This window comes from Neurospora crassa, linkage group VI (assembly GCF_000182925.2).
Source record: "Neurospora crassa OR74A linkage group VI, whole genome shotgun sequence".
Lineage (NCBI taxonomy): Eukaryota > Fungi > Ascomycota > Sordariomycetes > Sordariales > Sordariaceae > Neurospora > Neurospora crassa.
In genome coordinates, this window is record NC_026506.1 from 2,647,216 (window position 1) to 2,671,510 (window position 24,295).

The 24,295-nt window shown below is 54.5% G+C and overlaps 5 protein-coding genes and 1 non-coding gene across 6 annotated transcripts; 2 read left to right on the plus strand and 4 right to left on the minus strand.

Moving 5' to 3' along the window:
• Positions 1–1,022: 1,022 nt before the first annotated feature.
• NCU04073 (hypothetical protein) lies at positions 1,023–8,302 on the minus strand. The gene is made up of 5 exons (XM_952595.3): positions 7,939–8,302; positions 7,702–7,768; positions 7,496–7,608; positions 5,546–7,431; positions 1,023–4,476 (listed from the first exon to the last, which is right to left on the minus strand). Exons 1-5 carry the CDS (start codon positions 7,980–7,982, stop codon positions 1,730–1,732), a joined length of 4,857 nt encoding a protein of 1,618 aa, XP_957688.3. The 5' UTR covers positions 7,983–8,302; the 3' UTR covers positions 1,023–1,729.
• A 539-nt stretch (positions 8,303–8,841) lies between these two features.
• On the plus strand, positions 8,842–10,646 carry nuo30.4 (NADH:ubiquinone oxidoreductase 30.4). Its single transcript, XM_952596.3, has 2 exons — positions 8,842–9,446; positions 9,567–10,646. Exons 1-2 carry the CDS (start codon positions 9,101–9,103, stop codon positions 10,070–10,072), a joined length of 852 nt encoding a protein of 283 aa, XP_957689.1. The 5' UTR covers positions 8,842–9,100; the 3' UTR covers positions 10,073–10,646.
• Positions 10,647–10,952: 306 nt separating this feature from the next.
• On the minus strand, positions 10,953–11,024 carry NCU15389. Its single transcript has one exon. It is a non-coding gene; the product is annotated as a tRNA-Pro (tRNA).
• A 960-nt stretch (positions 11,025–11,984) lies between these two features.
• NCU04075 (hypothetical protein) lies at positions 11,985–14,406 on the minus strand. Its single transcript, XM_952597.2, has 2 exons — positions 13,336–14,406; positions 11,985–13,279 (listed from the first exon to the last, which is right to left on the minus strand). Exons 1-2 carry the CDS (start codon positions 14,036–14,038, stop codon positions 12,186–12,188), a joined length of 1,797 nt encoding a protein of 598 aa, XP_957690.1. The 5' UTR covers positions 14,039–14,406; the 3' UTR covers positions 11,985–12,185.
• A 243-nt stretch (positions 14,407–14,649) lies between these two features.
• Positions 14,650–19,206, minus strand: NCU04076 (copper resistance-associated P-type ATPase). Its single transcript, XM_952598.3, has 2 exons — positions 18,861–19,206; positions 14,650–18,792 (listed from the first exon to the last, which is right to left on the minus strand). The coding sequence occupies exon 2, from the start codon at positions 18,612–18,614 to the stop codon at positions 14,736–14,738; it is 3,879 nt and encodes a 1,292-aa protein (XP_957691.3). The 5' UTR covers positions 18,615–18,792; positions 18,861–19,206; the 3' UTR covers positions 14,650–14,735.
• A 1,183-nt stretch (positions 19,207–20,389) lies between these two features.
• Positions 20,390–24,206, plus strand: cys-2 (cysteine-2). Its single transcript, XM_952599.2, has one exon. It carries the CDS (start codon positions 20,894–20,896, stop codon positions 23,984–23,986), a length of 3,093 nt encoding a protein of 1,030 aa, XP_957692.1. The 5' UTR covers positions 20,390–20,893; the 3' UTR covers positions 23,987–24,206.
• The last annotated feature ends 89 nt before the right edge of the window (positions 24,207–24,295 follow it).

Genomic DNA, 24,295 nt, shown 5'->3' on the forward strand with positions numbered 1-24,295 from the left:
ATAACATGCTTTAGGGTTCCCTTTCAGGGAATAACAATGGCCGTTGCAGTTATAATTGGGTGGACGGTTAACTCCTGCCTTGTTAGTGATCGATTTGAGATGGAAGGTGGCAATATCGCCTACACGAGCGAAGCTCACCTCTGCAGTTGCATGTCACCCTCTAGACACCATGAAGGAAGTTCACATTGACCAAGGTACGTCAATGGGTGGATGAACAGCCATAACGACATGTGCTCTGGACTTGTTGCTTGTCTCAGCCGTTCCGCTCCTTCCAACTCACCTACGAAGCTCCAGTCTAGTGTAGATGTCCATGTGTATCGATTTTCCCCAGCAACGAATGTCGCCCACTCCTCTTGTTCATGGCGTGGAGAGCAAATAGAAACAAAGGCAACGCGACGCAAAGCTCGCACGAGGCATGACAAAGAGACAGAGAAAGATGAATACCTAATCTCTTGGTATGTCCCGTCTGGCTTGCCTTGTGTAACGCTGCCCATCTTGATAACAACAGTCCAGCTCGCGCCTACAGTTTCTCGTCTGTTCCTCAACCGAACTTGATTCTTGAAAGAAATGACTTTGAGCATGTGAGATCGTCTTTCGTGCTTATACCTACTCCAAGCTGCGAGAGCTCAGCCATCTTAGTAATAGGCAATGTAGATAGATAGTACTCGTTGGGAGGGGGCGTCGAGTTTCCTGTCTGTTCCCCAACTCCTTGTTAATGGGGTTTCAAAACTTGTTACTTCTCGTTGTTTTTGCATCAACGCACCGCCCAGAACTTGCTCTTCACCAGCCTGCAGTGCAGGTCCCACCGAGGTTCGCAGATTTCGCATCGCTTCATAAACGCCGAGCATGATGGATCTCGCTAAAAGGACCAAGCCATGGGCTATCGTTCCCTTGACCTTCCGTGTTGATGAGACGGAGGGGAACATGCCATGCGAAAGGAATCCCCAAGCAAAGAAACCAAGCAAACTTGTCACGTAGTACCTTTTCCTTCATTGAGATCTTCGAACCAGACAGGCTGTATAGTTACATCTACTTCATTGTGATCATTGTCGCTATCTCTTTCTTCATAAACCATACAAATCATTGATAATATCCACACGGATATTCGCTGTCGTTACCAAATCCCAAACGCTGTTAACTGGCCATCCAATATATGCCATTTGTAAGTCATTCCGCGTCAAGATTTCCCTCTCTTCTTGATCCCATCCCAACCCTTCTTCCAGTCAGCTTCCGCTTGGCCAGCCTAGAGACACACGTTTCAACCCGTTTCTCCTTTGGCTGCCGCGACTCTGTAACTTCCCAATTTCCACATCACTAACGATCAATAATCAGCCCCGACCCAGTCTAACATCGCACAAATCATCTCGACAGCCAACACCCCTCCTCTCGCCAAGAGCTCCACAAATCCTTCAAGCATAACCACCGCCAACCACACAGCTGCAAAGGCCACGCCGCTGAGCCGCCCCGCGATCCGCAGCATCCTCATGAACGGATGGTACCCCCTAGCCGCCATATCGCCGTGAAACTCGGCCAGCATCATAGCGGCATGTGCTTCCAGCTCGCTGGCCGCGGCTGCAATGGCCGCTGTGGTGGAGGTGGCCGTTGCCGAAGTCACGGCAGAAGAAGTGACCCTTCGGTGATGGTCATGGTTGCTGTGTGAAGGAGAAAAAAGAGATGACGAGAACGAAGATGATGGCGTTGAACCGAAAAAGACTCTATCGAAGCCTAGTCAATGCGCGCCGCCGCCTCCACCAGCAGCAGTAGCAGCAGCAGCATGCGCGCCACCGCTACCACCTACTGAGACAGGATTACCCATGGCCATCAGAAGTCTCTTATTCTTCCTGACGGTCTGGTTGAAGTGCTTCTCGATCTTGTCCCCTTCCTTACGGGCAGCCGACAAAGCTGACTCGGCGTCTTCGAGACTCATCAGCGGTACGTTGCCGAACGGGCCGGGAGCACCGCCAATGTTGAGGCCCGCACCGCCCTTGTGACCCATGGGATCGTCTAGAGCAGATGGCGACGGTGAAGGGGGCATGTCCAGGTACGATCCATGCGCGTCGGCAAACGCGCTGACGGGGGCAGGATAGCTGATCTCTGGGGCCACAGCGTCATTATCATGCGGCGACGCAGGAGAGCCAGCGCCGTACATCCATGGAGCAAGCGAGCTCAGGCCGGCGGCGGCTGGGTTCCCGCCGCGCTGATCCGGGTGCCAGTTCGACATGGCCTTGGGGAAGCTCATGTCTCTGGCGTTCAGGTTCAACCGCGGCAGGACGTATTGGTTGATATAGTAGATCGCTTCCTCCCGCTGGATCTTGTTCACAGGATCCGTCGGGTATTGACCCGGAGCCTGGGGAAAGTAGCCCGGTGGCCCGTTCGGCACAGCACGCCCTTTGATCAGACTGAATCCACCACCGGCTTCGTGGCGAGAGGAAATAAACGCGGCAGGGCTAGAGGCGGTCTCGGCGATGCGAGCCTGAAGCTCCAAGAACCGATCCTCCTCCTCCTCGGTCAAGTTGCGAATGCAGTCACCGTTGGGAGTAAGGAGAATGCGGACGCCGTCAATCATTTTACGAACAGGGTGACCCGCGAGTAGAGCTGCCTGATCCTCGTCAGTCACAATCGACTTTGTAGGCGTCATGGCGTTCCGAGCCGCGTTCTCCCTAGCAGCAGCGTTGCTATGATCATTTCTCGACTTCTCAAACCCAGTGCTTGTTGGCTTGAAAAGAGGCAGGTCATCGATCTTCTCGGGAACAAGCCCCGACTTTTGCAAATCTTGGAAGATCGTGCCAGGTGTCGGCAAAGTTCGAGGGGTTGAAACCGCATCTGACTTTGGAGTCTCCTTTGCTCCCCTGGTCTTAATCGGAGAGGCGTCATCCGTCAATGTCGTCGTTTCATTAGCCGTCGATCGGTAGGTTGAAGACTCCTCCTTGACCTCCTTCACCTCCTTTGTGGGTGGCGGGGGCGGCGTCTCTTTTTCCTTTTGTGCAGGTGTTTCCGGTCTACTGACAGTGGGTGTTACGTTTGTGTTGGTGGTGCTTGGCTTTTCCTTTTCCTTCTCCTTCTCCTTCTTCTGCTTCTTCTTGCGGCCAATAATGGGCCCGATCTCCTCACTCGGATCAGACTTGATAGGCTGTGCTGCCACAGCTGCTGTTTCCTTCTTGAGCTGCTCCTTCCTTGCCTTTCTTTGCTGACTCTTGGTGGTTGCTCTGACAGGGGCAGAGCCGATCTTGGACGGCGGCGGTGAGCTGGTGCGAGATGCCGAGACCGAGGCTGAGACGATGGATGCGCTATCCGAAATCATCTCGCTGGCAGGAGTCTCGGGTCTAACAGAAATAGAAGCTATAGAACGGGCCGCGGAGCCCGAGACGCTCATCACACCAGCATTGGCGGGTGTGGAGGGCGTCTCAACCTTCGGAGTTGAGACAAGTCTAAGTGTCTTTGCTGTCCGAGCGAGCGGCGAGGCCACTGAAGCAGTCGTTGGCGTAGGCAGGGCAGGGAAAGCCGAGTCCCGGTCATGGACAGATTTCTCCGTCGTAGCTGATGAACTCTCAGCAGTCTTGACCTGGGCGACCTGGGTAGCCGCAGCGATGTTGAGAACTGGGGCAGGTTTCTTGTCCACAGGGCGGGGCTCTGGTTCAGGTAGAGTGGGCGCTACCGCTGGTATAACCAGCACAGGAGCAGGCTTCTCTTTTTCCGCAGCCTTTTCAGCCTTCTTGGCTGCCTTAGACTTGGTTGCCGTAGTCTTAGTCGAAATGGCAGGTGTCGTGGCAGCCGCCTGGACCTTGGGACTGTTGAGAGCAGGGAAGTCCTCGTCTGCCAAAACTTTCGGCGCCTTTGCCTTGACTGTTGCAATATCCCTCGATAGCCCACTCTCCGCAGCAAGAGCTTGGATGTTCTCCTTGGAATTCTTCTTAGCCTCAGGCGCGAGAGCTGCGAGACGGAGCTTCTTATCGTTTTCACACGAATCCATGTGTCTCTCCGCTTCCAAAACGTTGATAGTCTTGCCATCCTTGGCAACAGGCAAATCCAAGGCGCAAAAGGGACAGTATCGCATGCCCTTTTCCACGCTATTCTTCCGGTTCTTGCTGACAAGTGGGCTGGGAGCTGTTGTAGGCGTTGACGTGGTTGACGCTGCGGTGGAAACTGCCACACTAGATGCCGTTGCCGTTACGGGTGTACTTGTAGGCGGTGCCGTAGACGCTGCAGTAGACGCCGCTGCTGTGGTTGCCTTGGGAGGGACAACAGGTACGGCGACCGGCGGTGTCTGCGTTCCGGCTCTCAAAGATGCGTGAGAAATCGCAGGGGAAGGTTGGTTGATTGGCATACCCAGTCCCGGAGGAGGGGCAACAATAGGAGTCCCGGTGAGGCCGAAGTTATCGAAGGCTCCGGGCGGTTGACGTATCGTCGTGATGGGTTCGTCAGAAACCAGAGCGTCTACGCTTGTCGTGACTTCTTCGAACGAGGGAAGATCATCATCTACAAAGCTATTAGCCTCTCGGATGGAAGAGCAAATTTTTCATCTGATGTAGTGCAGGCTTTAGACCGGGGACCACTTGGTAGAAAGGGAGCACCAAGACAACAACGACAACGACAACGACAAGAATCGCGGCACAAGTTATATACAGGAGGGCTCTTTGTTTGGTCACGTCAAGACTACCATCATCGTCTTCCACGAGGTTGGGAAACGGAGACCCGCTTACAGCAGCGGTAAAAATGCTCTATTTTTGACCTTTGCGCCAACTGAACCCAGACCGTACGAAAACTGGGACCAACGTTAACGTACATGTGGAAGAGAAATCTCGAAGGAAGACGATGAGAGCTTGCCTGACGTGACCGATATACCCCAGTGATGCAGAACCCTAAAGCCTGTGCGGGAGTGAATAGAAGCGGAGTTGGAATGCCGTTGGTCTCCTCGAGAATCTCTCTTCCCTTCTCAAAATGCAAAGGACGCCAGTGTAAACAAGGGGCTCCCCTTCTGAGAGACCGAATGTTGTGGTGCTCGAAAATCAAAACGTGTGCCATTCCTTGACTGTCTCGTAAACACCCCTCCCGCTTGTGCCGTGGACGCCGTCGTGATATATAATGTGCCTTTTTAAACGAAACAACAAAAGTGTCTCCCCAGAAAACAAGACAGGTAAAATAAAAAGATTAACTCCATCGCGCAAAGTGAAGTGGTCTAGAAGAGCAGCTCTCTACCATCCCCGATATCCAGCAGAATACATCATGGCGGGATTAGTGTACCCACCTTGCGACTGACCACCAAACACCTGTCCGAGACCGGCATTGCTCTGTTGCTGCATATGCTGCTGAGACTGCATTCTCGCCTGCAAGATACTCGGGTCCGCAAGATCTACTAAGCCACTCCCCCCAGAGGAGGAAGTGTTAGCGTGTCTGTGCTTCTTCCCCTTCTTCTTCTGCTTTGAACCCAAGTCTTGGAAGGCTCCAGGCTGGGAACCGTAGAGCGATGCCAGGCTCGGAGCAGGAGCTGGGGTAGAGGAGGTAGAGGGTGGGTACAGTGGAGGAATGGAAGGAAACAAGAACTCACGCTTTCCCGCATCATGAACCTGGCTACCGGCACCTCGGCTGCGGTTGAGGAGCTGAAGAATCTCGTGCGTATCTTTCGTCGCGTTACCGAAAGCAGAGCCGAAACCGTGTTGCCCAAACATGCTCGGAGGGGTGCTCGTAGACTTGAGCCCGGGCGGAGGGCCGGGCATGGAGCTGGCATAGAACTGCGTGTTGGGTTGACTGTGGAAGGACGAAGGCATCATGGAGGCCTGCTGAGCCATGACCCTGGGGTTTGCCGCAAGCTTGACCGAAGTGGCAGTCGTGGTTTGCCCCTCGTTCGCGAAGCTAAATCGAGAGCCCTGGCGGTTATGTCCCTGACCCTGGAAAAGGCTCGCCTGGGAAGTGATTCCGGGAGGAAGGTGGTCGTAGCCTGTGGCCTGCGGACGCATGAAAGCAGGCTGCTGCGGTGTCATGGTACGACTGCCAATAGATGCAAGGTTGGTCGAACCCTGGCTGAAGCCAGACCCGATCGCCGACCCAAACAGTCCGTCGTTGTTAGCGCGTTGAATGGGCGGCTGCGCAACTCCCCGCAAATTGAAGTCACGTCCAGGATCCCGGTCCTCAGGCTCACCTCCCAAAGCAAGGCTGCCACTGCTCTCAGGCTCGACCTCGGCTGGTTCGGTAGCTGCCGCGGAACCCTCGTGCGACTCTGCCACGCCGGTGGTGACATCGTCGCGCAAAGCCCTCCGCTTTTCGCCACCCCTCACGTCAAACAAGGGTGGGTAGGCAGACTCTGTGGAGTCATCTCCAAGCTTGGGCCAGGCGAGAGAGCATCCGTTGAGTGATTTGAGAAGCTTCGTAAGCGTGTCCTGGGAAGCGCTCTTGGCCTTCTCGAGAGTGGACTTGGCGGATGTCTCGACCTTGGGTGGAGCAGGTGCTGCAACTGGAGCAGTGACGGGGGCCGGTGCCGGCGCCGGTGCAGGAGCCGGAGCTGGTGAAGCTTCTTCAACAGGAGGAGCGGGCTTTGGCGCAGGCTTTGGCGCCGATTTGGGCGACTTTTCGGTTTTGGTCTTCTGAGGAGGAGGGGGATGATGCACCGTACTCTCGATCGGAGGGAAATCTTCGACGGCTTCTCGGTTGGATTCAGAAGTGACTGGAAGAATGTTGGAGATTGCAGGACTGGGGGCGGCGCCGCTAGTGGCATGGCTTCCACGTCGGCTACGGACCTGAGGGTTTCGCGCCCAGGTAGCTGAAGAGGGCAGCGCGGGGCCATCGCCGTTTTCGGATTCCTCCTTGCTAGAACTCCGGATCATCGGTTGAGCATTCGAGGGCGCGGGCGAGGGGTGACCCGTTTGGCGGGATGCCGACCTAGAAGCACCGGCAACCGGGAGGGGTCGTTGGCTGCTAATGCTATTGATCGAAGACAGGTCTTGGCGAGAATAGCTGTCCTCCTCGTCGCCGAGCTCGTGCAGGAACATACACTGCCTGTTCGTGCATACCTCGTGACGGAGCCAAGCTGAACAATACTTGGTGGTACCCAGTTGAGCTCTTAGGACCCTGTCGCCGTTTTGAGAGCCATTGACTGCTTGAATGCACCTGGCAGCATCCTCCTTCTTCTCGAAAGTGACGTAAATCCCGAGGGACTGATTTTGCCCGTCTTGGCTCTTCCGATTGCTGATGGATATTTTTTGGATATTGCCGTATTGTCCGAAAAATTCGGGACGCCGGAGTGTCTTGAGCAACTCGTCCTCGCGTACCGTAGGCGTCAACCCAGTTACGTAGACCAGATTCTTCTGAACGACCCGGACGCCGACCAAGTTCTTCCGATTCTCCTTTTCGGCTTCGCGTTTTTGGGCTTCTTTTTGGCGTTGCTCGGCGGCACGTCGCTTTTGGTTCTTTTGAATATTCGCTCGGAACTCGGCAACCCTAGGAACTGTCAGCACAGACGCAGAAGGTCACGGATTGCAAGCGGGATGTGGCGACAACGTACTCTTCCTGAGTGACCACCTTCCATTGAATAGTCTTATCGTCGTATGGTCTTCTGCATGCGGGACACAGGCCATTCATGTTATTTCGGATATTGTTGAAACAGAACTGGCATATCTGGGGTGGGGCGGCGGCGTTAGCGCTCAGGTTGAGCCAAAAGAAAAAGGGGGAGGGAGGGGGGCTTGGAGGGGCAGGTATTCGACCACGTACCTGGTATCCGCAGGGGCATGGTCTAAAGTTACGATCAGAGAGATCAAACTCCTCGATACAGAGGGGGCTATAGTATACTAGTTAGTCTGATGTGTTCTTGTGGACGGCCGAGGGCGTTGTGACAGGGGGTCGGCTCGAGGCTGAGGAAGGCGGAGAGAGCAGGCATGACGAGGCCATGGAGGGGCAGGGGCAGTCGTCATGGATTCGGCTGGAGAGAGGTCGAGCAAGGTGGCATACCAGGTCTCTTCTTCATCGTCGACGAAGCTGTCTTGCGGCGCCATTGTGGTGACTGGGAAGATGGGGTGATGGTTCGCGTTGGGAGTGACGGCAAGCTGGAGGCTGCTCCCAGGTAAACGGGGACGACTGTGAGGTGTCGGGTCGAATACGGATGGATGGAATCCTTTTCCACTTGTCGGTAAGGTAGGTATTAAAAGGGCCGTAAACTAGCGGCGCGAAAATTGGTCTATGGTAGAAAGAAGCAAAGGAGGACCTGATAATAACGCCCGTGGTAATGTAAGATACAGAGAATAGAGGGTCGGTGCCTCTTCTTTTTTTGAGGGGTTGTGCTCGTGTCAACAAATGGGGGATTATTAGAGAGAACAAAGTTGGCCGGATGTGGGTGGAAAGGAACTGCGTGGACGGGATGCGGGTGCAGGCAAGTTTGAGCACAGGTGGAAGCGAGCGAAACGCAGAGCCTTCCAGCAAAACGTCCTCGGCTGAGCGCTAGTCCTGTTCTGGAAAGAGCCAGCTGGCACGTGTCACGCCACAGTTGGAACACTCGACAAGCGCAGCAAGCTGCCAGCTGCCGCAGAGCTGCCGGAGTGGTGTGTACGACTCGGACGTTTTGATTTCGGCAAGCATTGGCAAGGAGAAGGGCTGAAGAGGTTCCACGACTCTGGAGACGCTTTGAAGATTGCCATTGTTTCGGCAACACCACGTCGAGATTGAGATTTCATGCTATGGGGAATGTGGATGCTACCTCCACCACCTTTTCAGCCTTTTGACAAATGTCCAAACACACCACGTACGCAATGTATTCTATCAAGAATCCAAGCAGCTTCCAGGTGATCGTGCACGTGACTTTTGCGTAACCATCCTGGGGGGGGGGCCAAGCTTCCAAACGGTAGATAGTGGGAGGAGGTGGTACAGCGGGTTATACTACTACCCTAGCTCCGACCTGGTTAACGGCAGGTGGTGTGCGGTTCAATCATATGGTTTTCGTTGTCGCAAGTGTACCTCTATCCTACCTACTAGCTCGGAGTCCAAAGTTGAAAGCTTCCCCTCTGAGCCACACCTCTTTCCATCGCCGAGGCTGCTGGCTGTTGTTGTTCCGTGATCCATTGGCGCCTCTTCCCCAGTCTCGCCCATCTCGTTCAGGCCATCGCCAGCAACCTACAAGATGGCCAGCAAGCTCTGCAGAAGCAGGGCCCTGGCCTCTGCCCTGCGCTCCGCGAAGCCGTCGCCAGCTATCAGGTGCCTCGCGACCACCAGCCGTAACCTTATCAACATGCCCGAAGGCCCCAACCCGCGGCAGTTCCCCCGTGAGCCCCTGCCGGGCGCCCTGAATGCAGCCGTGGTCAACCCGGCCGACAAGTACCAGTCCAAGGCCGACAATCTCCACAAGTACGGGTCGTGGCTCATGGGCTGTCTCCCCAAGTACATCCAGCAATTCTCGGTTTGGAAGGACGAGTTGACCATTTACATTTCTCCCGCCGGAGTCATCCCTGTCTTTTCGTTCCTCAAGTGTAAGATATACCGGTTCTATTTATACAAGGTGTTTGTGCGCAACGAACGTCTGGTGGACGTCGTTGTTGTCGTGTGGTGGAGGTGGACTGGAGATAGCGACTGATTCATGATCCTTGCAGACAATACGGCGGCCGAATACACCCAAGTGAGTGACATCACTGCGGTTGATTTCCCCACCAAGGACCAGCGCTTCGAGGTCGTCTACAATCTGCTGAGCGTGCGCCACAACTCGAGAATCCGCGTCAAGACGTACGCCGACGAGGTGTCCCCCGTGCCCAGCATCACCCCCCTCTACGATGGCGCCAACTGGTACGAGCGCGAGGTCTACGATCTCTTTGGCGTCTTCTTCACCGGCCACCCGGACCTGCGCCGCATCATGACCGACTACGGCTTCGACGGCCACCCGCTGCGCAAGGACTTCCCCATGACCGGCTACACCGAGATCCGCTACGACGAGGAGAAGAAGCGCATCGTGACGGAGCCTCTGGAGATGACACAGGCCTTCCGCAACTTTGAGGGTGGGTCCAGCGCCTGGGAGCAGGTCGGAGCCGGTATCGACCGCAAGCCCGAATCTTTCAAGCTCCCAACGCCGAAGCCGGAGACGAAGCCGGAGGAGAAGAAGTAGACGGAAAGAAACGGCACACCAAACACCACTTCAAACACGAAATTTGGGGGAGTGGAGAAAGGTTGTAGATATTTGCTGGGTATGGCAAGCCTTCTGCATCCAGCTGGTTGGTTCTGTGGGTTTGCGCTTTGTAGATAGTTTACTCGGAGCACAGAACGAGAGCTACTACTTAGATGGGGACGGCAATACAGAACGTCCACCACAGGACTCCAATCTATGACTGACTCTGCGAGTTATTGTACACCATGGGGTCGCAAGTCAGCATATGGGTAGTATATGGGAGTTCTGCTAATCGAATTGGAGCATGATGACTTTCGGTAGGCGGATTTACCTAGATTCTCAGGTCTGTATCTATTCCTGTGCTGTGGCTCTGGACGGCTAACCCACCTCTTTGTATGGAATCACGGTAAGAGGCAGCGGTCACAAAGTCAATCTGTGAACAGGATATTATATGGCCAAAGTCAAGCACTTCAACCAAACCGACCTCGAGCTTCCTAGCAGCGTAGGGCCGTAGTATATGGTCAAACTATACTCTTTAAAACTCTTATTTTTTCACCTCCGAATCAGAATCGGCCTTTTCCTCTTCTTGTCGACCTCTTGAACAGATATCTTTCATCACTGCATGTATTCAATCATATTCATTCGATTTCCCGCACACAAAGAACATCACTACTTACTGCACCAGCATATGTCAACACGACTCCCACCAAAACATCACTCACAAACCACCTTATAAACAATCACCCGCAACAACAAACAACGCATTATCTTGAAAGAAAAAAAAACAAAAAAAAGTCAAAAAATATCAAAGAGAAATTAGGCATCACAACTCATTCAGAAACTCACCGGAAAAAAAGTTGTTACAAGCTCTAAAAAAGAGGGGCTCAGCCGGGGATTGAACCCGGGACCTCTCGCACCCAAAGCGAGAATCATACCACTAGACCACTAAGCCGCCGAAAGTGTGTGATTATTCTGCAGGAATAATCGGTTCGTTGAGATGAGTACATTTTTGGTCAACTTATATAGTGCCAGGAGGGCAGGGCGACTTTTGTCAGTCGTCGTTACCATGGACCAAATAAAAAAAAAAAAAAAAAAAAAATTGGAAGAAGAGGAGTAGGTGAGATGGGTGAGGTGAGGTGGGGGGAAGGGCAGTGTAGGTCTGTTCTCTGTTCTGTTCTGTTCTGATTACGCAACAACGTCTTTCGAGGAACTGGTCTGGTTTCTTTTTTGGTGAGTTGTGTGTGCAATTTGGTTTTTAGTGACTGTAGATGAAGGTGAGGAAGACTGCGCTCTCGATGAAGTTATTGGCGGATTGAAATGGTTAGTTTGTCGGTTGGTGGGTTGGCAAAGTTTTGAAAAAAAAAAAAAAAAAAGAAGTTTGTGACATTGGCCCGCCGCCGCCCTCCGTGTCCATGTTCAATCTGAGGAGGATTCGCACTCATTGACTTTTGGCAAAGCAAGCAGGCCTCGCAATCGCGAGCATTGCATTGCATGTTTGCTCTCTTTTTCAGCACATGAGTTTCTGTTGTCGCCGTTTTCGTTGCAGACGGTGTTCTAACAAGACACAAAAAGCCTGCGACAAATGTTCCGCCGTACCCGAAGAAAAAAAGGCAAAAAAAAAAATCAAAAATCTACACTACAAAACCAAAAAGATGCAAACAGGGGTATTGATACGGCATCTCTTGTTCGCCACGTGCTTTTTTCCCCGTTGATCACTGACACGGACGGATACGGCGGCCTTGGTTTTTCGCCGTTTCGGCAGCCGACCGGGAAAGGTGAGGGTTCACCGTGGCTTGCGTCGGACGACGGTGTGCACAAAAGTAGTACCTAACCCTGGAGGTGATCCGTGCTCACACCTTGATAATGAATGGTTTGGAACACAAGAAGCACGCGCCGGTGTGATCGCCGCGGATTTGCCAGACCTCAATAAAGATCTATCATTGAGCTGATTATTTTGGCAAGAACGCCGTTAACGCTAAAATCAAAAGGCTATTGATACACCTCTAGAATGCAAATTTTGGACGATAACATTGTTCCCCCAACTCCATGCGTGTCAACGCCCGCCAGCCAACCTGCAAGATGATGACGATGAACAATAGCCACTCCCCTCGCATCACTCAGCAGGGGCGTTTGTACTGATTCCCGTAGTCGCAGCTGTCCCCGGCGTCCCGGTGGTCCTGGTAGAATGCGAAGACCCTGGCCGAGGACTATCCGGTATATTAACCGCTGACGGCGACGGAGATGCTCCCGACTTTTTTAACTTGCTCCCCTTAGTATTGAACAAGGTCTTGACCCTCTTCAACCTGCTCATCATAGCCTGATCCTTCTTCTTCCTTGCCTCCTCCGACTCATCATCATCCTCCTCCTCAAACCCCTCTTCTTCTTGCCCACCTCCTTCTTGACCACCAACTTGAAGACCACCCGGCGCACTATTTGGTTGTTGCCCCGTTACTCCCCTGCCGTCCGGCGTTGTCGGAACTCCCAAAAATCCACTCGTGCTTCCCGTCGCCCGATGTGGTGTTCCTTTCTTCCCTCCTAGCCCAAACCCAAACCCAGAAGAAGAGGACTTACTCCTCCCGTGCATCAAATCCCTTGCCTTTTCTCTCAGCCGGCTCTCGTTCTTCAACCCTTCCACTAGAACCTCCCAGGCGGCTTTGTTCGTCTCGCCCCTGGCCAAGGGCTTGGCACCCGGGTTCCGCTGCGCTTGCGGGTTCTTCCACGGACAGAAGAAGCGGTGCTCGCGTAAAGGGTCGAGGTGGTCCATTGGCGCGGGGACCAGGATCGTGTTGGTCTCGGGGTCAACTTGTTTGGACTTGAACATCCAGAGACCCAGACGGCGGAGGCAGGTATGACAGGAGGCCGAGTTGGGGACGGCGGTGCCGAGGCGAGGGTTGGTGAGGCCTTGCCAGCCGAGGAGGGCGAGGGCTAAGGCGGTGCGATTGACTGCTTGTGGTTGTTGTGAGGTGGATGGGTTCGGACTAGCGGGTTGTGAGGCTACAGAAGAATCGACGGTGCTGGATGCAGGAGGCTCGGCGAAGAAGTTGGATGGCAGGTACGAGAGGATGATGTCGATATCGAGACCTTTTGGAAGGCGGAGGTTGAACTCATAAGGCAGAAAGTCCTTGCGCTGGCAAAGCTCGTCGTATCGCTGGCGTAGGGTTTCGAGGGCTAACTTGGGGTTAGGCAGAGGCAATCGTAGAAGTGAATCTGGTTGAGGAAACCGTTAGCAGAGTGTCAGGGCTCGCCTGAAGGCAGATACTCACCGTCGCACCCCTTCTTCCTCCACAAGCAATCCTCCCGGTGCGATGTGATGATCAGCTCGACGTATTGATCCACCACCGACTCAGCAATATCTGCGGCGATCAGCACCGGAATCTCCTTCCCATCCACCTCCTTGCGATTCAGCTTGACAGCCAGTTCGTTGTTGCAAAGCGTGCACTTAACACGCTCCTTGCCCTGGCACACCCAGCCGCGCTTCGCCCATTCGATCTCGTTGACCCTATCGGGTTTGGGTGTCCAGTCCGTCAGCTCTTGGAAAGTTGCCAATCGTCGCACGAGCTGGTTGCGGTCGCCCGGGCAGTATTTGGGTGGTTGCAATTTCGTAACTGGGCTATCCCCCTTCGCGTTGCTGCTGCCGCCGCCGGCCCCGGGCGCGGGGCTGCTCCCTGGACCGCCGTGGGAGTTCCATTTTCGCAGGGTGACGTTGGAGATGGTGGTTTGCCCTTTCGTCGGGGTCGTTAACGTGATTGCGCTCGGTGTGGAGGGCAGCCCGCCGACACGGCGCTTCTTACTGAGATAGTCGAGGCTATCGTTGGCCATGTTTGTAAACCTCGAGCTTGAGGAAGAGGCAGGTGTCGAGCTCAGCGAGTCATTGTCGCGCGTCGAGGAGGGGGAGTCTGGGTTGGTTGGCCGGTTCCCTATGCCCTGGAGCAGGGAGTTGAACTTGCGCTTCACGGTGGCGTTCATGGTGTCTGACTCTCTCGATCGTGAGGGTATCGGTAGACGGTTGGACGTTTCGGGAGGGTGATGAAGCAAAGGCGCCGTCAGCGACCGCGTCGCTTTTGCCGTGCTTTCGAAATGATGATGATCGTAGCAAGTTGAGTGGCCGAGCTCGCGTAAATGGTCGTTTGGTGGTTTTTTATAAGAGTTCAATCAACGCTCGGACAATTCCGGTTCGTCTGTTGTTTACTGGCTTCCGATCAATGGCCGTGAAGGAGGGTAGCACCGATGGCGGTTGTTGGGAGCTTCACAGCCAATGGGTCGTGTTGAAGCAAGCAATGGTTGTGGTGGGCTTCAAGTGGAAGTCAAGAAGCAAAAGGACCAAAAGAGAGAAGATGCTCGACGGGAGTTGAGGTTCGGTTCCTGGGCCCAATGGACATGGACAGGGGAGACACGAGCGGCTTCAGTGGGTCTGTAGCCGGAGCTACCCTCCCAACCCTGGTTTGATTGTTGGCCTACCCTGCCTGCCTACCCTGCTTAGCGCCCCACAGGCCATCTCTAGACTAGTGTCCGGTGAATCGTCTCCAAGCACCGAAACCGAGGAACGTCATGCGTTTATCACCGCGACAAACAAACAACTAACAAAACATATGCATATTACGTACTCGCTGTTCATATTGGACCTATCTCCTACTTAAACATGTTCATTCCCATTCGCCTCTCTCTATTCTTGTCCAATCTTCCTCGCCCGGAATCCAGCCCCAGGCACTCTGCTCCGTAAAGCCAATGAGCTCAACACTACGCTAATACTGCTCAACGCCATGGCTAGACTAGCCCACGCCGGATTCAATGTGACATGGTGCCCATGGCTGACAATGGGATAGAAGGCGCCTGCCGCCACAGGAACCCCGATGCAGTTGTATATCACCGCCCACCCAAAGTTGAACTTGATCCTCTGGAAGACCGCGGACGAGAGATCGAGGAGCGTCACCACCCCGCGCAGGTCGCTGTTGATGAGCACAAAGTCCGCGCTGCTAATGGCAATGTCTGCTCCGGATCCGATGGCAATGCCGATATCAGCTGTTGCCAGCGCTGGACTGTCATTGATACCATCGCCAACCATGGCCACCAACGCACGGCGGGTACTGGATTCGCTGCCCTTGCCGACGCGCGCCTTTTCTGTTCCTTGCAAATACCCAATCTTATCGGCCTTTCCGGTAGGAAGCACTCCGGCGATGACCTGGTCAGCGGGAATGCCGAGTTGGTGTGCGACCGCGGCTGCCGTAACGGGGTTATCACCGGACAGCATCCACACGCGCGTGCCCCGGGACTGGAGCGCGTCGACAATGAGTGGTGCTTCGGGGCGAATGGGATCGGAAATTGCTAGGGTAACAGCAAGGAGCCATCTGTTGGGATCATTGCTCTGGTGTCGCCGTATGGCAACCAAAGCAACGGACTTGGCTTCTCTTTTCCACTTCTGCAGCGTCTGGACAGTCTCATTCGACACGGTAACGCAAAAGTCCTCCATCAGGGATTCGTTACCGACAATGAGATCAAAGTCATTTTGTGAGTCCACACCTATACACCTGGCCTTCATCCCCTTGCCAGCAATCTCCTGCAAGTCCTCGACTTGGGCCTTGGCGGACGTCTTTGCCGCACAGAAAGCGACAATGGCTTTCGCTATCGGATGACTACTGTTCTCTTCGACCGCCTTCAGTGCCGCAAATACGGTACCAGCTTCACCATCTGCTGCTGCATCATGGAAAACTTCGGATTCCGTGATCTTAGGCTCTCCTCCCATCGTCAAAGTGCCCGTCTTGTCGAAAACGACGCAGTCAACCCTACTGGCCTTCTCAAACGCTTCACCACCTCCCTTGGCCAAGATTCCATGTTTTGCCGCGATTCCACCACCAACAAAGATGGCCGTTGGGGCAGCTAGCGCCAGGCCGCAGGGACAAGCCACCACAAAGACGGAAATGGCGAACTGCAACGCAAAGACAACCCAACCGCCCTTGGTGTCTCCAAGCAAGTCGTTTGACACATGACCACTATATCCAACAGCAAGCCAGATGATCCAAGTGGCAACCGCAATGGCAGTGACCACGGGAACGAAATAGGCCGTCAAGATATCCGCCACTTGCTCAATGGGAGCCCGCTTGGTTTGGCCTTCGCGGACCGCCTTGACGACCTCGTCCAGCATCGACTTGCCAGCAACGCCAGTGACGCGGACCAAGAGCGGTGCGTCCTTGTTGACGGTGCCCGTATACACCTCATCGCCGACGATCTTCTTGACCGGCCTGGACTCGCCAGTCAGACTCGACTCGTCCAAACTGCCTTCGCCGCGAACAACTATGCCGTCTGCCGGTGGGGAAGCGCCATGAGGGATGCGCACGACGTCGCCGTAGTCCAACGAGTCCGCCTGTACTACTTCATCCCGCTCTTTCGCAGTACCGTATCCTTCCACCAGAATGGCCGTCGTCGGGCGCAGCTTCCCCAGCATCTCCACCGCGTCTCCCGTGCGCGACTTGCTGTACGACTCAAGCAATCGGCCTAAGAGCAAGAAGAAAGTGAGAAACACGACCGAGTCAAAGTAAAAGTTGGCATTATCAACCATGTGCACTTTCTGCGCTCCCGCCGCAATCATCTGGCAAACAGACGAGACATAGGCAATGGTTGTGCCCAGGGACATAAGCGTGTTCATGCTGCCGAAGCGGTAGAAGCGCTGGAGCAGAGGGACGCGACTGGATCGTCGCCACAGCGTCCTGATCTCCTTGTAGGCGCGCTTATGGAAGATGTCGGCGGCAAAAAAGTAGACGGGTGTGGCCAGGATGAATAGGGCGATCTGCCCGCGCGAGATGCCGGACGTCCATGGTTTCATCAGGAACTCGCGAGACTTGTTGCCGGAGGAGGCCTTTATCAGGTTCATGTAGACGATGCCGATGATGAAGGTTGGGATAGCGACGACTAAAGAAAAGAGGACACGCCAGAGGATTTGCATTTGGTGATGGCGCTGGATGGCCTTGGACTGTTCCTCGAGGGAAGGAGGGTGGTAGATGGATGCTTTGAAAGCCGGGTCACTCGCCTCAATCGCTTTGAGGATGTGCCGGATGGTGAACTCGGGAGCGTCAGGGACATACACTATCTTGACGATCGGTCTCTTATGACTTGGTTGGCTGATCACGTCCAGCTGCCTACGGAAGCCTGCCAGACTGGCCGAGACTCGTGAGGGGCAGTGTTCGCAGTACATGCCCTGGATGCGAATCTCGACTTCTCTTCTTTGCTGCTGTTCCTCCTCCGGGTTCGGCCCCCCTTCATGGATGGCGACGTTGACCAAGGTCTCCTCGTTGAGCGTCGCTTCGAACCCGAGATCCTCAATCTCTCCCACCAGCTTGTTGGCGTTTTCTCTCCCCGCAAACTCGACAGTCGCGCTGTTGGTGAGAAGGTTGACCGTGATGTCTTGGATCCAGTCCCGCTTCTTCATCTCGTTGGTGATGGAGTTGGCACAGGACGCACATGTCATCCCGCCAATGGACACGGTCGCCCGCCATGCATCTGATAAAATTTCGCCGCCGGCTTTTGGCTTGGGTGGTGGCTTTGACGGGTCGGCGAGGGCAATGACCTTGTCGAGTTTCACATCATAGCCTAGGTCCTCGATGGCCTCGACCAGCTCGGTCGCCCTGCTTTCGTCATGAATGTCGATGGCAGCGCTGTTGTTGATCAGGTTGACGGAGACGTGGGCGATCCAGTCTTTCTTGTTCAGTTCGTTGGTAATGGTGTTGACGCAGGCTGCGCAGGTCATGCCGCCGATGGCTACTGTCACTCTGTACAATGGTGGTGGTTGAGAGGATGGGACTTTTCCTCCAAGATCCACCACGGTGTCGGTTGAGAAAGACTGGTTTGTTGAGGTTGATGCCATGTTCTTTGGCGGATTCGTCAACAAATCTGGAGGTGCGTGAATACCCCTGACTCCTGATACCGGAGATTCCTTTTCCTTTTCACTTGTCTTTTCTGGTACATGGTGACCTGTCGTTGCTTTCGATGTACGACACTGCTCGCAGTTCTGGAAGTGTGTTTCGGCCCGCTTCTGAGACCCAAAGGGGCTATTGGTACGTCGTGAAGCGGTGGTGACCCATCGCGAGAAGGTGCAGAATTCGCCTTCAGCTTGGATGCCGAGATCTCGAACCGGGAAGCCGCCGTTGTCGTCGTTGTCATTGTCATGGTCACCAACAGTAGCCGTCGTTGTTACACCGCTGACCTCGAAGCCGCTGTCTTCCAAGGCGCGTTGCATGTCTCTGATGAGGGATGATGCGGATGCGGCTGAGTTGTTGTTGTTGTCTGAAGAGCCTGAATCATGTTCCACGGTGACGACCGAAGTGACTACGTTGGGCGAAACCCATCGGATATGTGAGCCGGTTGATGGCTCGCCAAGGAGAACGTCTTTGATAGCCGAGACACACGAGGGGCAGTGAAGATTGGAAATGAGAAACGACGTCGTGATGGTTTTGGCGGGTATATCGGATGTCTCAGTTCCAGTCGCGCTGCTCGATTGCTGCTGCTGCTGTTGCCGGCGCCGCGGCGTTGGCATGTCGTTGGTGGGTATCATGCCTGCTGATGTACGAATGTTTGGTAATAAATTGAAAATCAATTGTTGATGATTGTTCTTTTCCCTTGCCCGTACAATTCCCGTTGATGGTATGTGGTGGACGACGAGTCGGAGTGTGAATGAGTAAAACTGTTAATGCGAGGACGTGATGTTCTGTCCCTGTTGCGAGGTTGTGCGTCTGCGTGTGTATATTAGTCCGTGTCCCGATTAGGAAACTCGGACTTGGGGATGGCGAGGTGCTTGTACCTTTCAAATAGCCTGAGTCGCTCTGGGCGAGATGATTGAAGGCTGGAGAAGAGGGTTTGACAGAAGGGTAAAAGTGTCTGATTGATGTTTGACGATTTGTGTTTTTTTTTGTCGGTTCAGACTTGGCTGTTTGTAGTTTGCTGTGGTGTTTAAATGTGTCAAACGAAGAGTGTTGTTGTTGTTGTTGTTGTTATCGTTGTTGATGATGAAGAGAATGGAGCGTATGAAGGTGGGTTTGACAAGGACAGAAAAGGAAGTCGGTTGAAATGCGACTCGGAACTTGAAGTATTAAGTGATTTGAAAAGCCAGCGGACGGATGATTCACAAGGAATGTCGTGGTTTCCATTTGTTTCTTCTTCATCTTTTCTCGATGAATGAAGCACTCACTTATACCCGGGCAAGTAGGTACCTACTTCAAAGTATCGCCTTCCCATGTGTCTTTACTTACTCAGCTGGTTACTTTTCACGCACAATTCACGCAACGCCAAGCCAGACATCACTTCGCTCGCTAAAACAACTCAATGCAACATGGGATGAAGTTGATGGATGGACACCGCTTATGTAGGAACAGGCATCGACTCTGCAACGACTTTCCGAATTGAGAGTAGGTTTGAGAACATCCATGTTGGATTTTCTGCAATGATGAAGGTACGTCTAGTAGATATGGGGAGCGCAGTGCAGTTGGTGATGTCGAAGCAAGGGCGATTGATGTTGGAAGGCCAGAACAAAGAAGAAATAGCACTATCAGTTCTTGAATCTTGGTATTCACATCCGAACGTAAACCCGTGATGGCGCCCGACGACAATAATGGCAGACCACCACACGAGACTGAAGGTCCGACCGAGGCAATCACCGGCGGGACATGGCTGAATGCCTGTTTATGGACAAGCAGCGCGTATTATGTCGCCAACCTGAACATGCCCGTGTTGGCACTGCGTGGACTCTACTAGCTGGACAAAGTGGAAAGAATTGCAAGACAAAACAAGACCTGCCTTCTCCAATGCATGTCACAGTCAAACGGTTACACCTTTGATGGCTGTCAACGATAAGTACGATGGAATTGAGATCTTCCCGCAGTTTCACCGTTCCACAACCGCTGAGGCTTGTGTTCCGGGTCGCGGCAACCGGTAGATCTGCATGGCACCGGATGATAGTGGAACCATTGCCCTCCGGATCGCGACTGTCTTGTTGTCGGACACGGCAGTAAAATGTTCGGTGTCAGGGACTCCATAACACCGGAGGGCTCCCACGGAGGCGGGGGGCCGCCGGGGGGCAAAGACTGGAGGCGGCCAATGCCGACGGAAAACGGAGCTGGCGAAATTGCCACTCGTCGAAAAACGACTGTATGACCTTGCACGTGATTTGACCGACAGCCGGCCGGCCCAGGTTCGCCTGGAACTCGGCGTGTGCGGCGTGTGGAGAGACTAACCACAAACGGTTAGGTCGAATCACGCAATCGACATCAATCGCACGCAGTTCGGGCAGCGGCAACTTCAAACTTGTGAACTTTTTTTTGTTAGTCGCCGGATGAACGCCCTCTCCCCAGTCTCAGAGAGTTGATACCACCACCACAACGAGCAGGCATTGGATCCTTTTATTGTCGCCTTACACTAGTCCGTAGAGGAGGGGATACAACTGGGGAGATGTGATGGGTTGGGATGTCCCGGCGCTGCGGAAACGGAGGCAGTGTTTCTGATACTTACCTATTACCGGATCTTGGATGGCTCGATTGTTAGTGCCTCGAGGCGTCAAGTTCGCTTTGTAATAAAGCTGCTATCTCTCTCTTCCTTCTTGAGTCACCTCCATTTTTTTTTCCTCTTTGAAAGATCGTCTCTCTCTTTCTCTCCCTCTGTGTCAACCCCATATCTGCGCTGAGGAAGCAGTTATTGTGTTTCTTTTGCTTCTTGCGTTGATACGTCGTTGCGCGGGGCAATACCTTTTGAAGAAGTGTTTGTCTTCAAAAGGCATCATTATTTCTGTTTTTTTGTTGTTAGTGATATCCTTATCGATACCCCCATCACCACAACGTCAAGATGCCGTCTCTCTCCTCCATCTCCGGGCCGACCTATGTCAACAGCCAGCTGCTTGTCCAGCAGACTGCCTACAAGCTCTCCGACAAGATCTTCTCGTACTCTCCCGAGACTTTCGACCTCGATGTCGCCGTGAAGGAATGGGCTGAGGCCAACGAGAAGAACGTCCACGGCGAGACTACCACCGTTGTCCCTCTCCAGACCAGGGCCGGTGCCGGTGCTTTTGCCCTTGGTTACATCTTTTCCAAGGACTTCGACTTGGCCAAGCGCCATGTCCCCCAGACCCTCCTGGCCCCCTCGTTGAGCCTTCGTCACCTCCGCTCTTCCCTCGACCAGCTCGCCCTTCTCTACGGCGTCTCCAGCCCCTTTGTCGCCCATGTTGCCGCTGCCGACTACAGCGCCGAGAAGGGTCTTGGTGCCGACTACGCTACCGCTCTCCAGATCGCCGAGGACCTTGGTCTCGCTCTCGTCTCCAGCTCCTCTGCCTACGAGGTCCAGCACATGTCTCTGCTCGCCACTCTCCTGGCGTCTGTCCTCCCCACCCTCCACATCTACGACGGTATCCGCACCGCCCGCGAGTCCCTGCGGGTCGTCGATGCCCTCGGCGAGGCTCACATTGCCGATATCTACGCCAAGATCTCCAAGGAGGCTGCTGCCCTGAACAAGAGGCTGGATACCGCTGGCAAGGTTGTTGAGCTTCTCAAGGCCTTCAACAACGAGCTCGGCACTTCCTACGCTCCTTTCGAGTACCACGGTCACGAGGCCCCCGAGACTGTCCTTGTCGTTTTCGGCAGCGCCGAGGCCCAGCTCGCCAAGCAGGTCGCTTCCGCTTTGGCCGCCGAGGGCAAGAAGGTCGGCACCATCGTTGTCCGTGTCTACCGTCCCTTCGTCGAGGAGGCCTTCCTTGAGGTTCTCCCCGCCTCTGTTCGCCAGATTGCTGTTCTTGGCCAGGTCGCCGATGCTGCTGCCGTCGAGGATGCCAACGTGCAGTCTGCCCTCTACTCTGATGTCCTCACTGCCGTCTCCTTCACCGACAAGCTGTCTCAGGCCCCCGAGGTTGTTGATGTCCGTTATGCGGTTACCGATGCCCACACCCCCAGCTCCATCGCCTCCATCTTCAACAAGCTCACCAGCAAGGGCGAGGCCGAGCCCGTCGCTTTTAGCCTGACCGCTGTCGAGGAGGCCCAGCAGTACGTTTTCTGGGATGTTGACAACTCCTCTGCCGCTGCTTCTGCTTCGGCCGTTGGCAAGCTCCTCGAGACCGAGCAGTCCAACAACGTCTATGTTCACCAGACCTACGACAACCTTGTCCAGGGTGGTGTTGTCCGCACCGACATTCGCGTGTCCCAAAAGTCCATCGAGGCCCCTTACCCTGTTGAGAGCGCTGACGTCGTCTTCGTTGGTGAGGAGAAGCTTCTCAAGGAGATTGCCATCGTCAAGGGTGTCAAGGCCGGCGGCAAGCTCATTGTTCGTCTTCCCAACTTCAAGGAGGACGAGCTTGAGAAGCGCATCCCTGCTGCTGCTCAAAAGGAGATTCAGGAGAAGGGCATCGAGCTCTACGTCCTCGACTCCTCTTCTTCTCCTGCTCTTGAAAAGGAGGCCGGCCTCCTTGTTGACGTTGCCTTCCTCCGCGTTGCTCGTGCTGATATCACAAAGTTCGACTCGCTCTCCGCTGACCAGACCGCTCTGACCGAGGCCGTCAACGCCCTTGATCAGTCCGTTCGCAAGGTTGAGGTGCCCGCCAAGTGGGCCGAGGTCGAGAACACTGTTGCTCCTCTTGTTGACAGCGTCAAGCCCAACAGCTTCGTCGCCTTCCAGAAGGAGGAGGAAGAGGAGACCTCCAGCCTCGAGAACTGGCAGTCTGCCGCCAAGGGCTTCGCTTTCAAGGAGGCCTACGGCACCCAGAACCAGCTCCGCCCTGACCTTACCGTCAAGACCTACACCATCAAGGTCAAGGAGAACCGCCGTCTCACCCCCACCGACTATGACCGCAACATCTTCCACATTGAGTTTGATCTCGGTGACTCTGGTCTCACTTACAACATTGGCGAGGCTCTTGGTATCCACGCCGACAACGACCCTGAGCAAGTCCTCCAGTTCATCCAGGCTTATGGCCTCAACGCGGATGACCTTGTCCAGGTTCCTTCCCGCGAGGATCCCGCCGTGCTGGAGACGCGGACTGTCTACCAGTCCCTCGTCCAAAACGTCGACATTCTTGGCAAGCCTCCCAAGCGCTTCTTCGAGGCCCTCGCCCAGTTCGCCACCGACGAGGAGGAGAAGAAGAAGCTCGAGCGTCTTGGCAGCAAGGAGGGCGCCGACGAGTTCAAGCGTCTTACTGAGGAGGATACTGTCACTTATGTTGATGTGCTTGACATGTTCAAGTCGGCCCACCCCGACTTCAACGACCTCGTCCGCATCGTCGACCCCACCAAGCGCAGAGAGTACTCTATCGCCTCTGCCCAGGCTGTCACCCCCAACTCGGTCACTCTCATGATCGTCGTTGTCAACTGGGTCGATACCAAGGGCCGCACCCGCTACGGCCATGCCACCCGCTACCTCTCGGGCCTTGCTCCCGGCAGCACCATCACCGCCTCGGTCAAGCCTTCGGTCATGAAGCTCCCCGTCAAGGACACGGCCCCTCTCATCATGGCTGGTCTCGGTACCGGTCTCGCTCCCTTCCGCGCGTTCGTCCAGTACCGCGCCATGCAGAAGGCCCAGGGCAAGGAGATCGGCTCCATCCTCCTCTACCTCGGTTCCCGTCACCAGCGCGAGGAGTACCTCTACGGCGAGGAGTGGGAGGCTTACCTCGACGCCGGCGTCATCACCCTGCTCGGTGCCGCCTTCTCGCGTGACCAGCCCGAGAAGATCTACATCCAGGATCGCATGCGCCAGACCGTCACCGACATTGTCAAGGCCTACATCAAGGAGGAGGGCTCCTTCTACCTCTGCGGTCCCACCTGGCCTGTGCCTGATGTCACTGCCGTGCTTGAGGAGGCCATTGCGGCTGAGGCTCAGGAGAGCAGCCGCAAGGTCGACCCCCGCAAGGAGATTGAGAGGCTCAAGGAGGATGGCCGCTATGTCCTTGAGGTGTACTAGACGTGTCTTTTCTATTTAGGGTATCTGTGTGCCATGTGTTCTTGAGCGTGTTTGTATGTATGGAACTTGGTTGAACAAAATCTGGGCTGGGCGGTACTTCGTCATTGATATCTGGACAAAAGCAATTCATTTAATTGGCTCCAACATGATTACCTCTTTATGGTGAAACCACCTAGTGAATACTGAATGATGAATGGTGAATGTCACTAGAGAAATCTCGGAATGTGGTTGTTTGTTTGGAGGCAAAGGGGTGCCTCTACAAACTGAAGCCTCTTCAAAGCAGGGAAGGGCCGTGTCTACCCCGCATTT

Coding starts and splice junctions, on each gene's coding strand:
- NCU04073 (XM_952595.3), bottom strand. CDS start 7,982: ATGGCGCCGCAAGACAGCTTCGTCGACGATGAAGAAGAGACCTG. Junction 7,609..7,701: donor CATGCCCCTGCGGATACCAG/GTACGTGGTCGA, acceptor GCCCCACCCCAG/ATATGCCAGTTCTGTTTCAA. Junction 4,477..5,545: donor GGTTCATGATGCGGGAAAGC/GTGAGTTCTTGT, acceptor ATAGCTTTGTAG/ATGATGATCTTCCCTCGTTC.
- nuo30.4 (XM_952596.3), top strand. CDS start 9,101: ATGGCCAGCAAGCTCTGCAGAAGCAGGGCCCTGGCCTCTGCCCTGCGC. Junction 9,447..9,566: donor TGTCTTTTCGTTCCTCAAGT/GTAAGATATACC, acceptor TGATCCTTGCAG/ACAATACGGCGGCCGAATAC.
- NCU04075 (XM_952597.2), bottom strand. CDS start 14,038: ATGAACGCCACCGTGAAGCGCAAGTTCAACTCCCTGCTCCAGGGCATA. Junction 13,280..13,335: donor GAGGAAGAAGGGGTGCGACG/GTGAGTATCTGC, acceptor TTCCTCAACCAG/ATTCACTTCTACGATTGCCT.
- NCU04076 (XM_952598.3), bottom strand. CDS start 18,614: ATGATACCCACCAACGACATGCCAACGCCGCGGCGCCGGCAACAGCAG.
- cys-2 (XM_952599.2), top strand. CDS start 20,894: ATGCCGTCTCTCTCCTCCATCTCCGGGCCGACCTATGTCAACAGCCAG.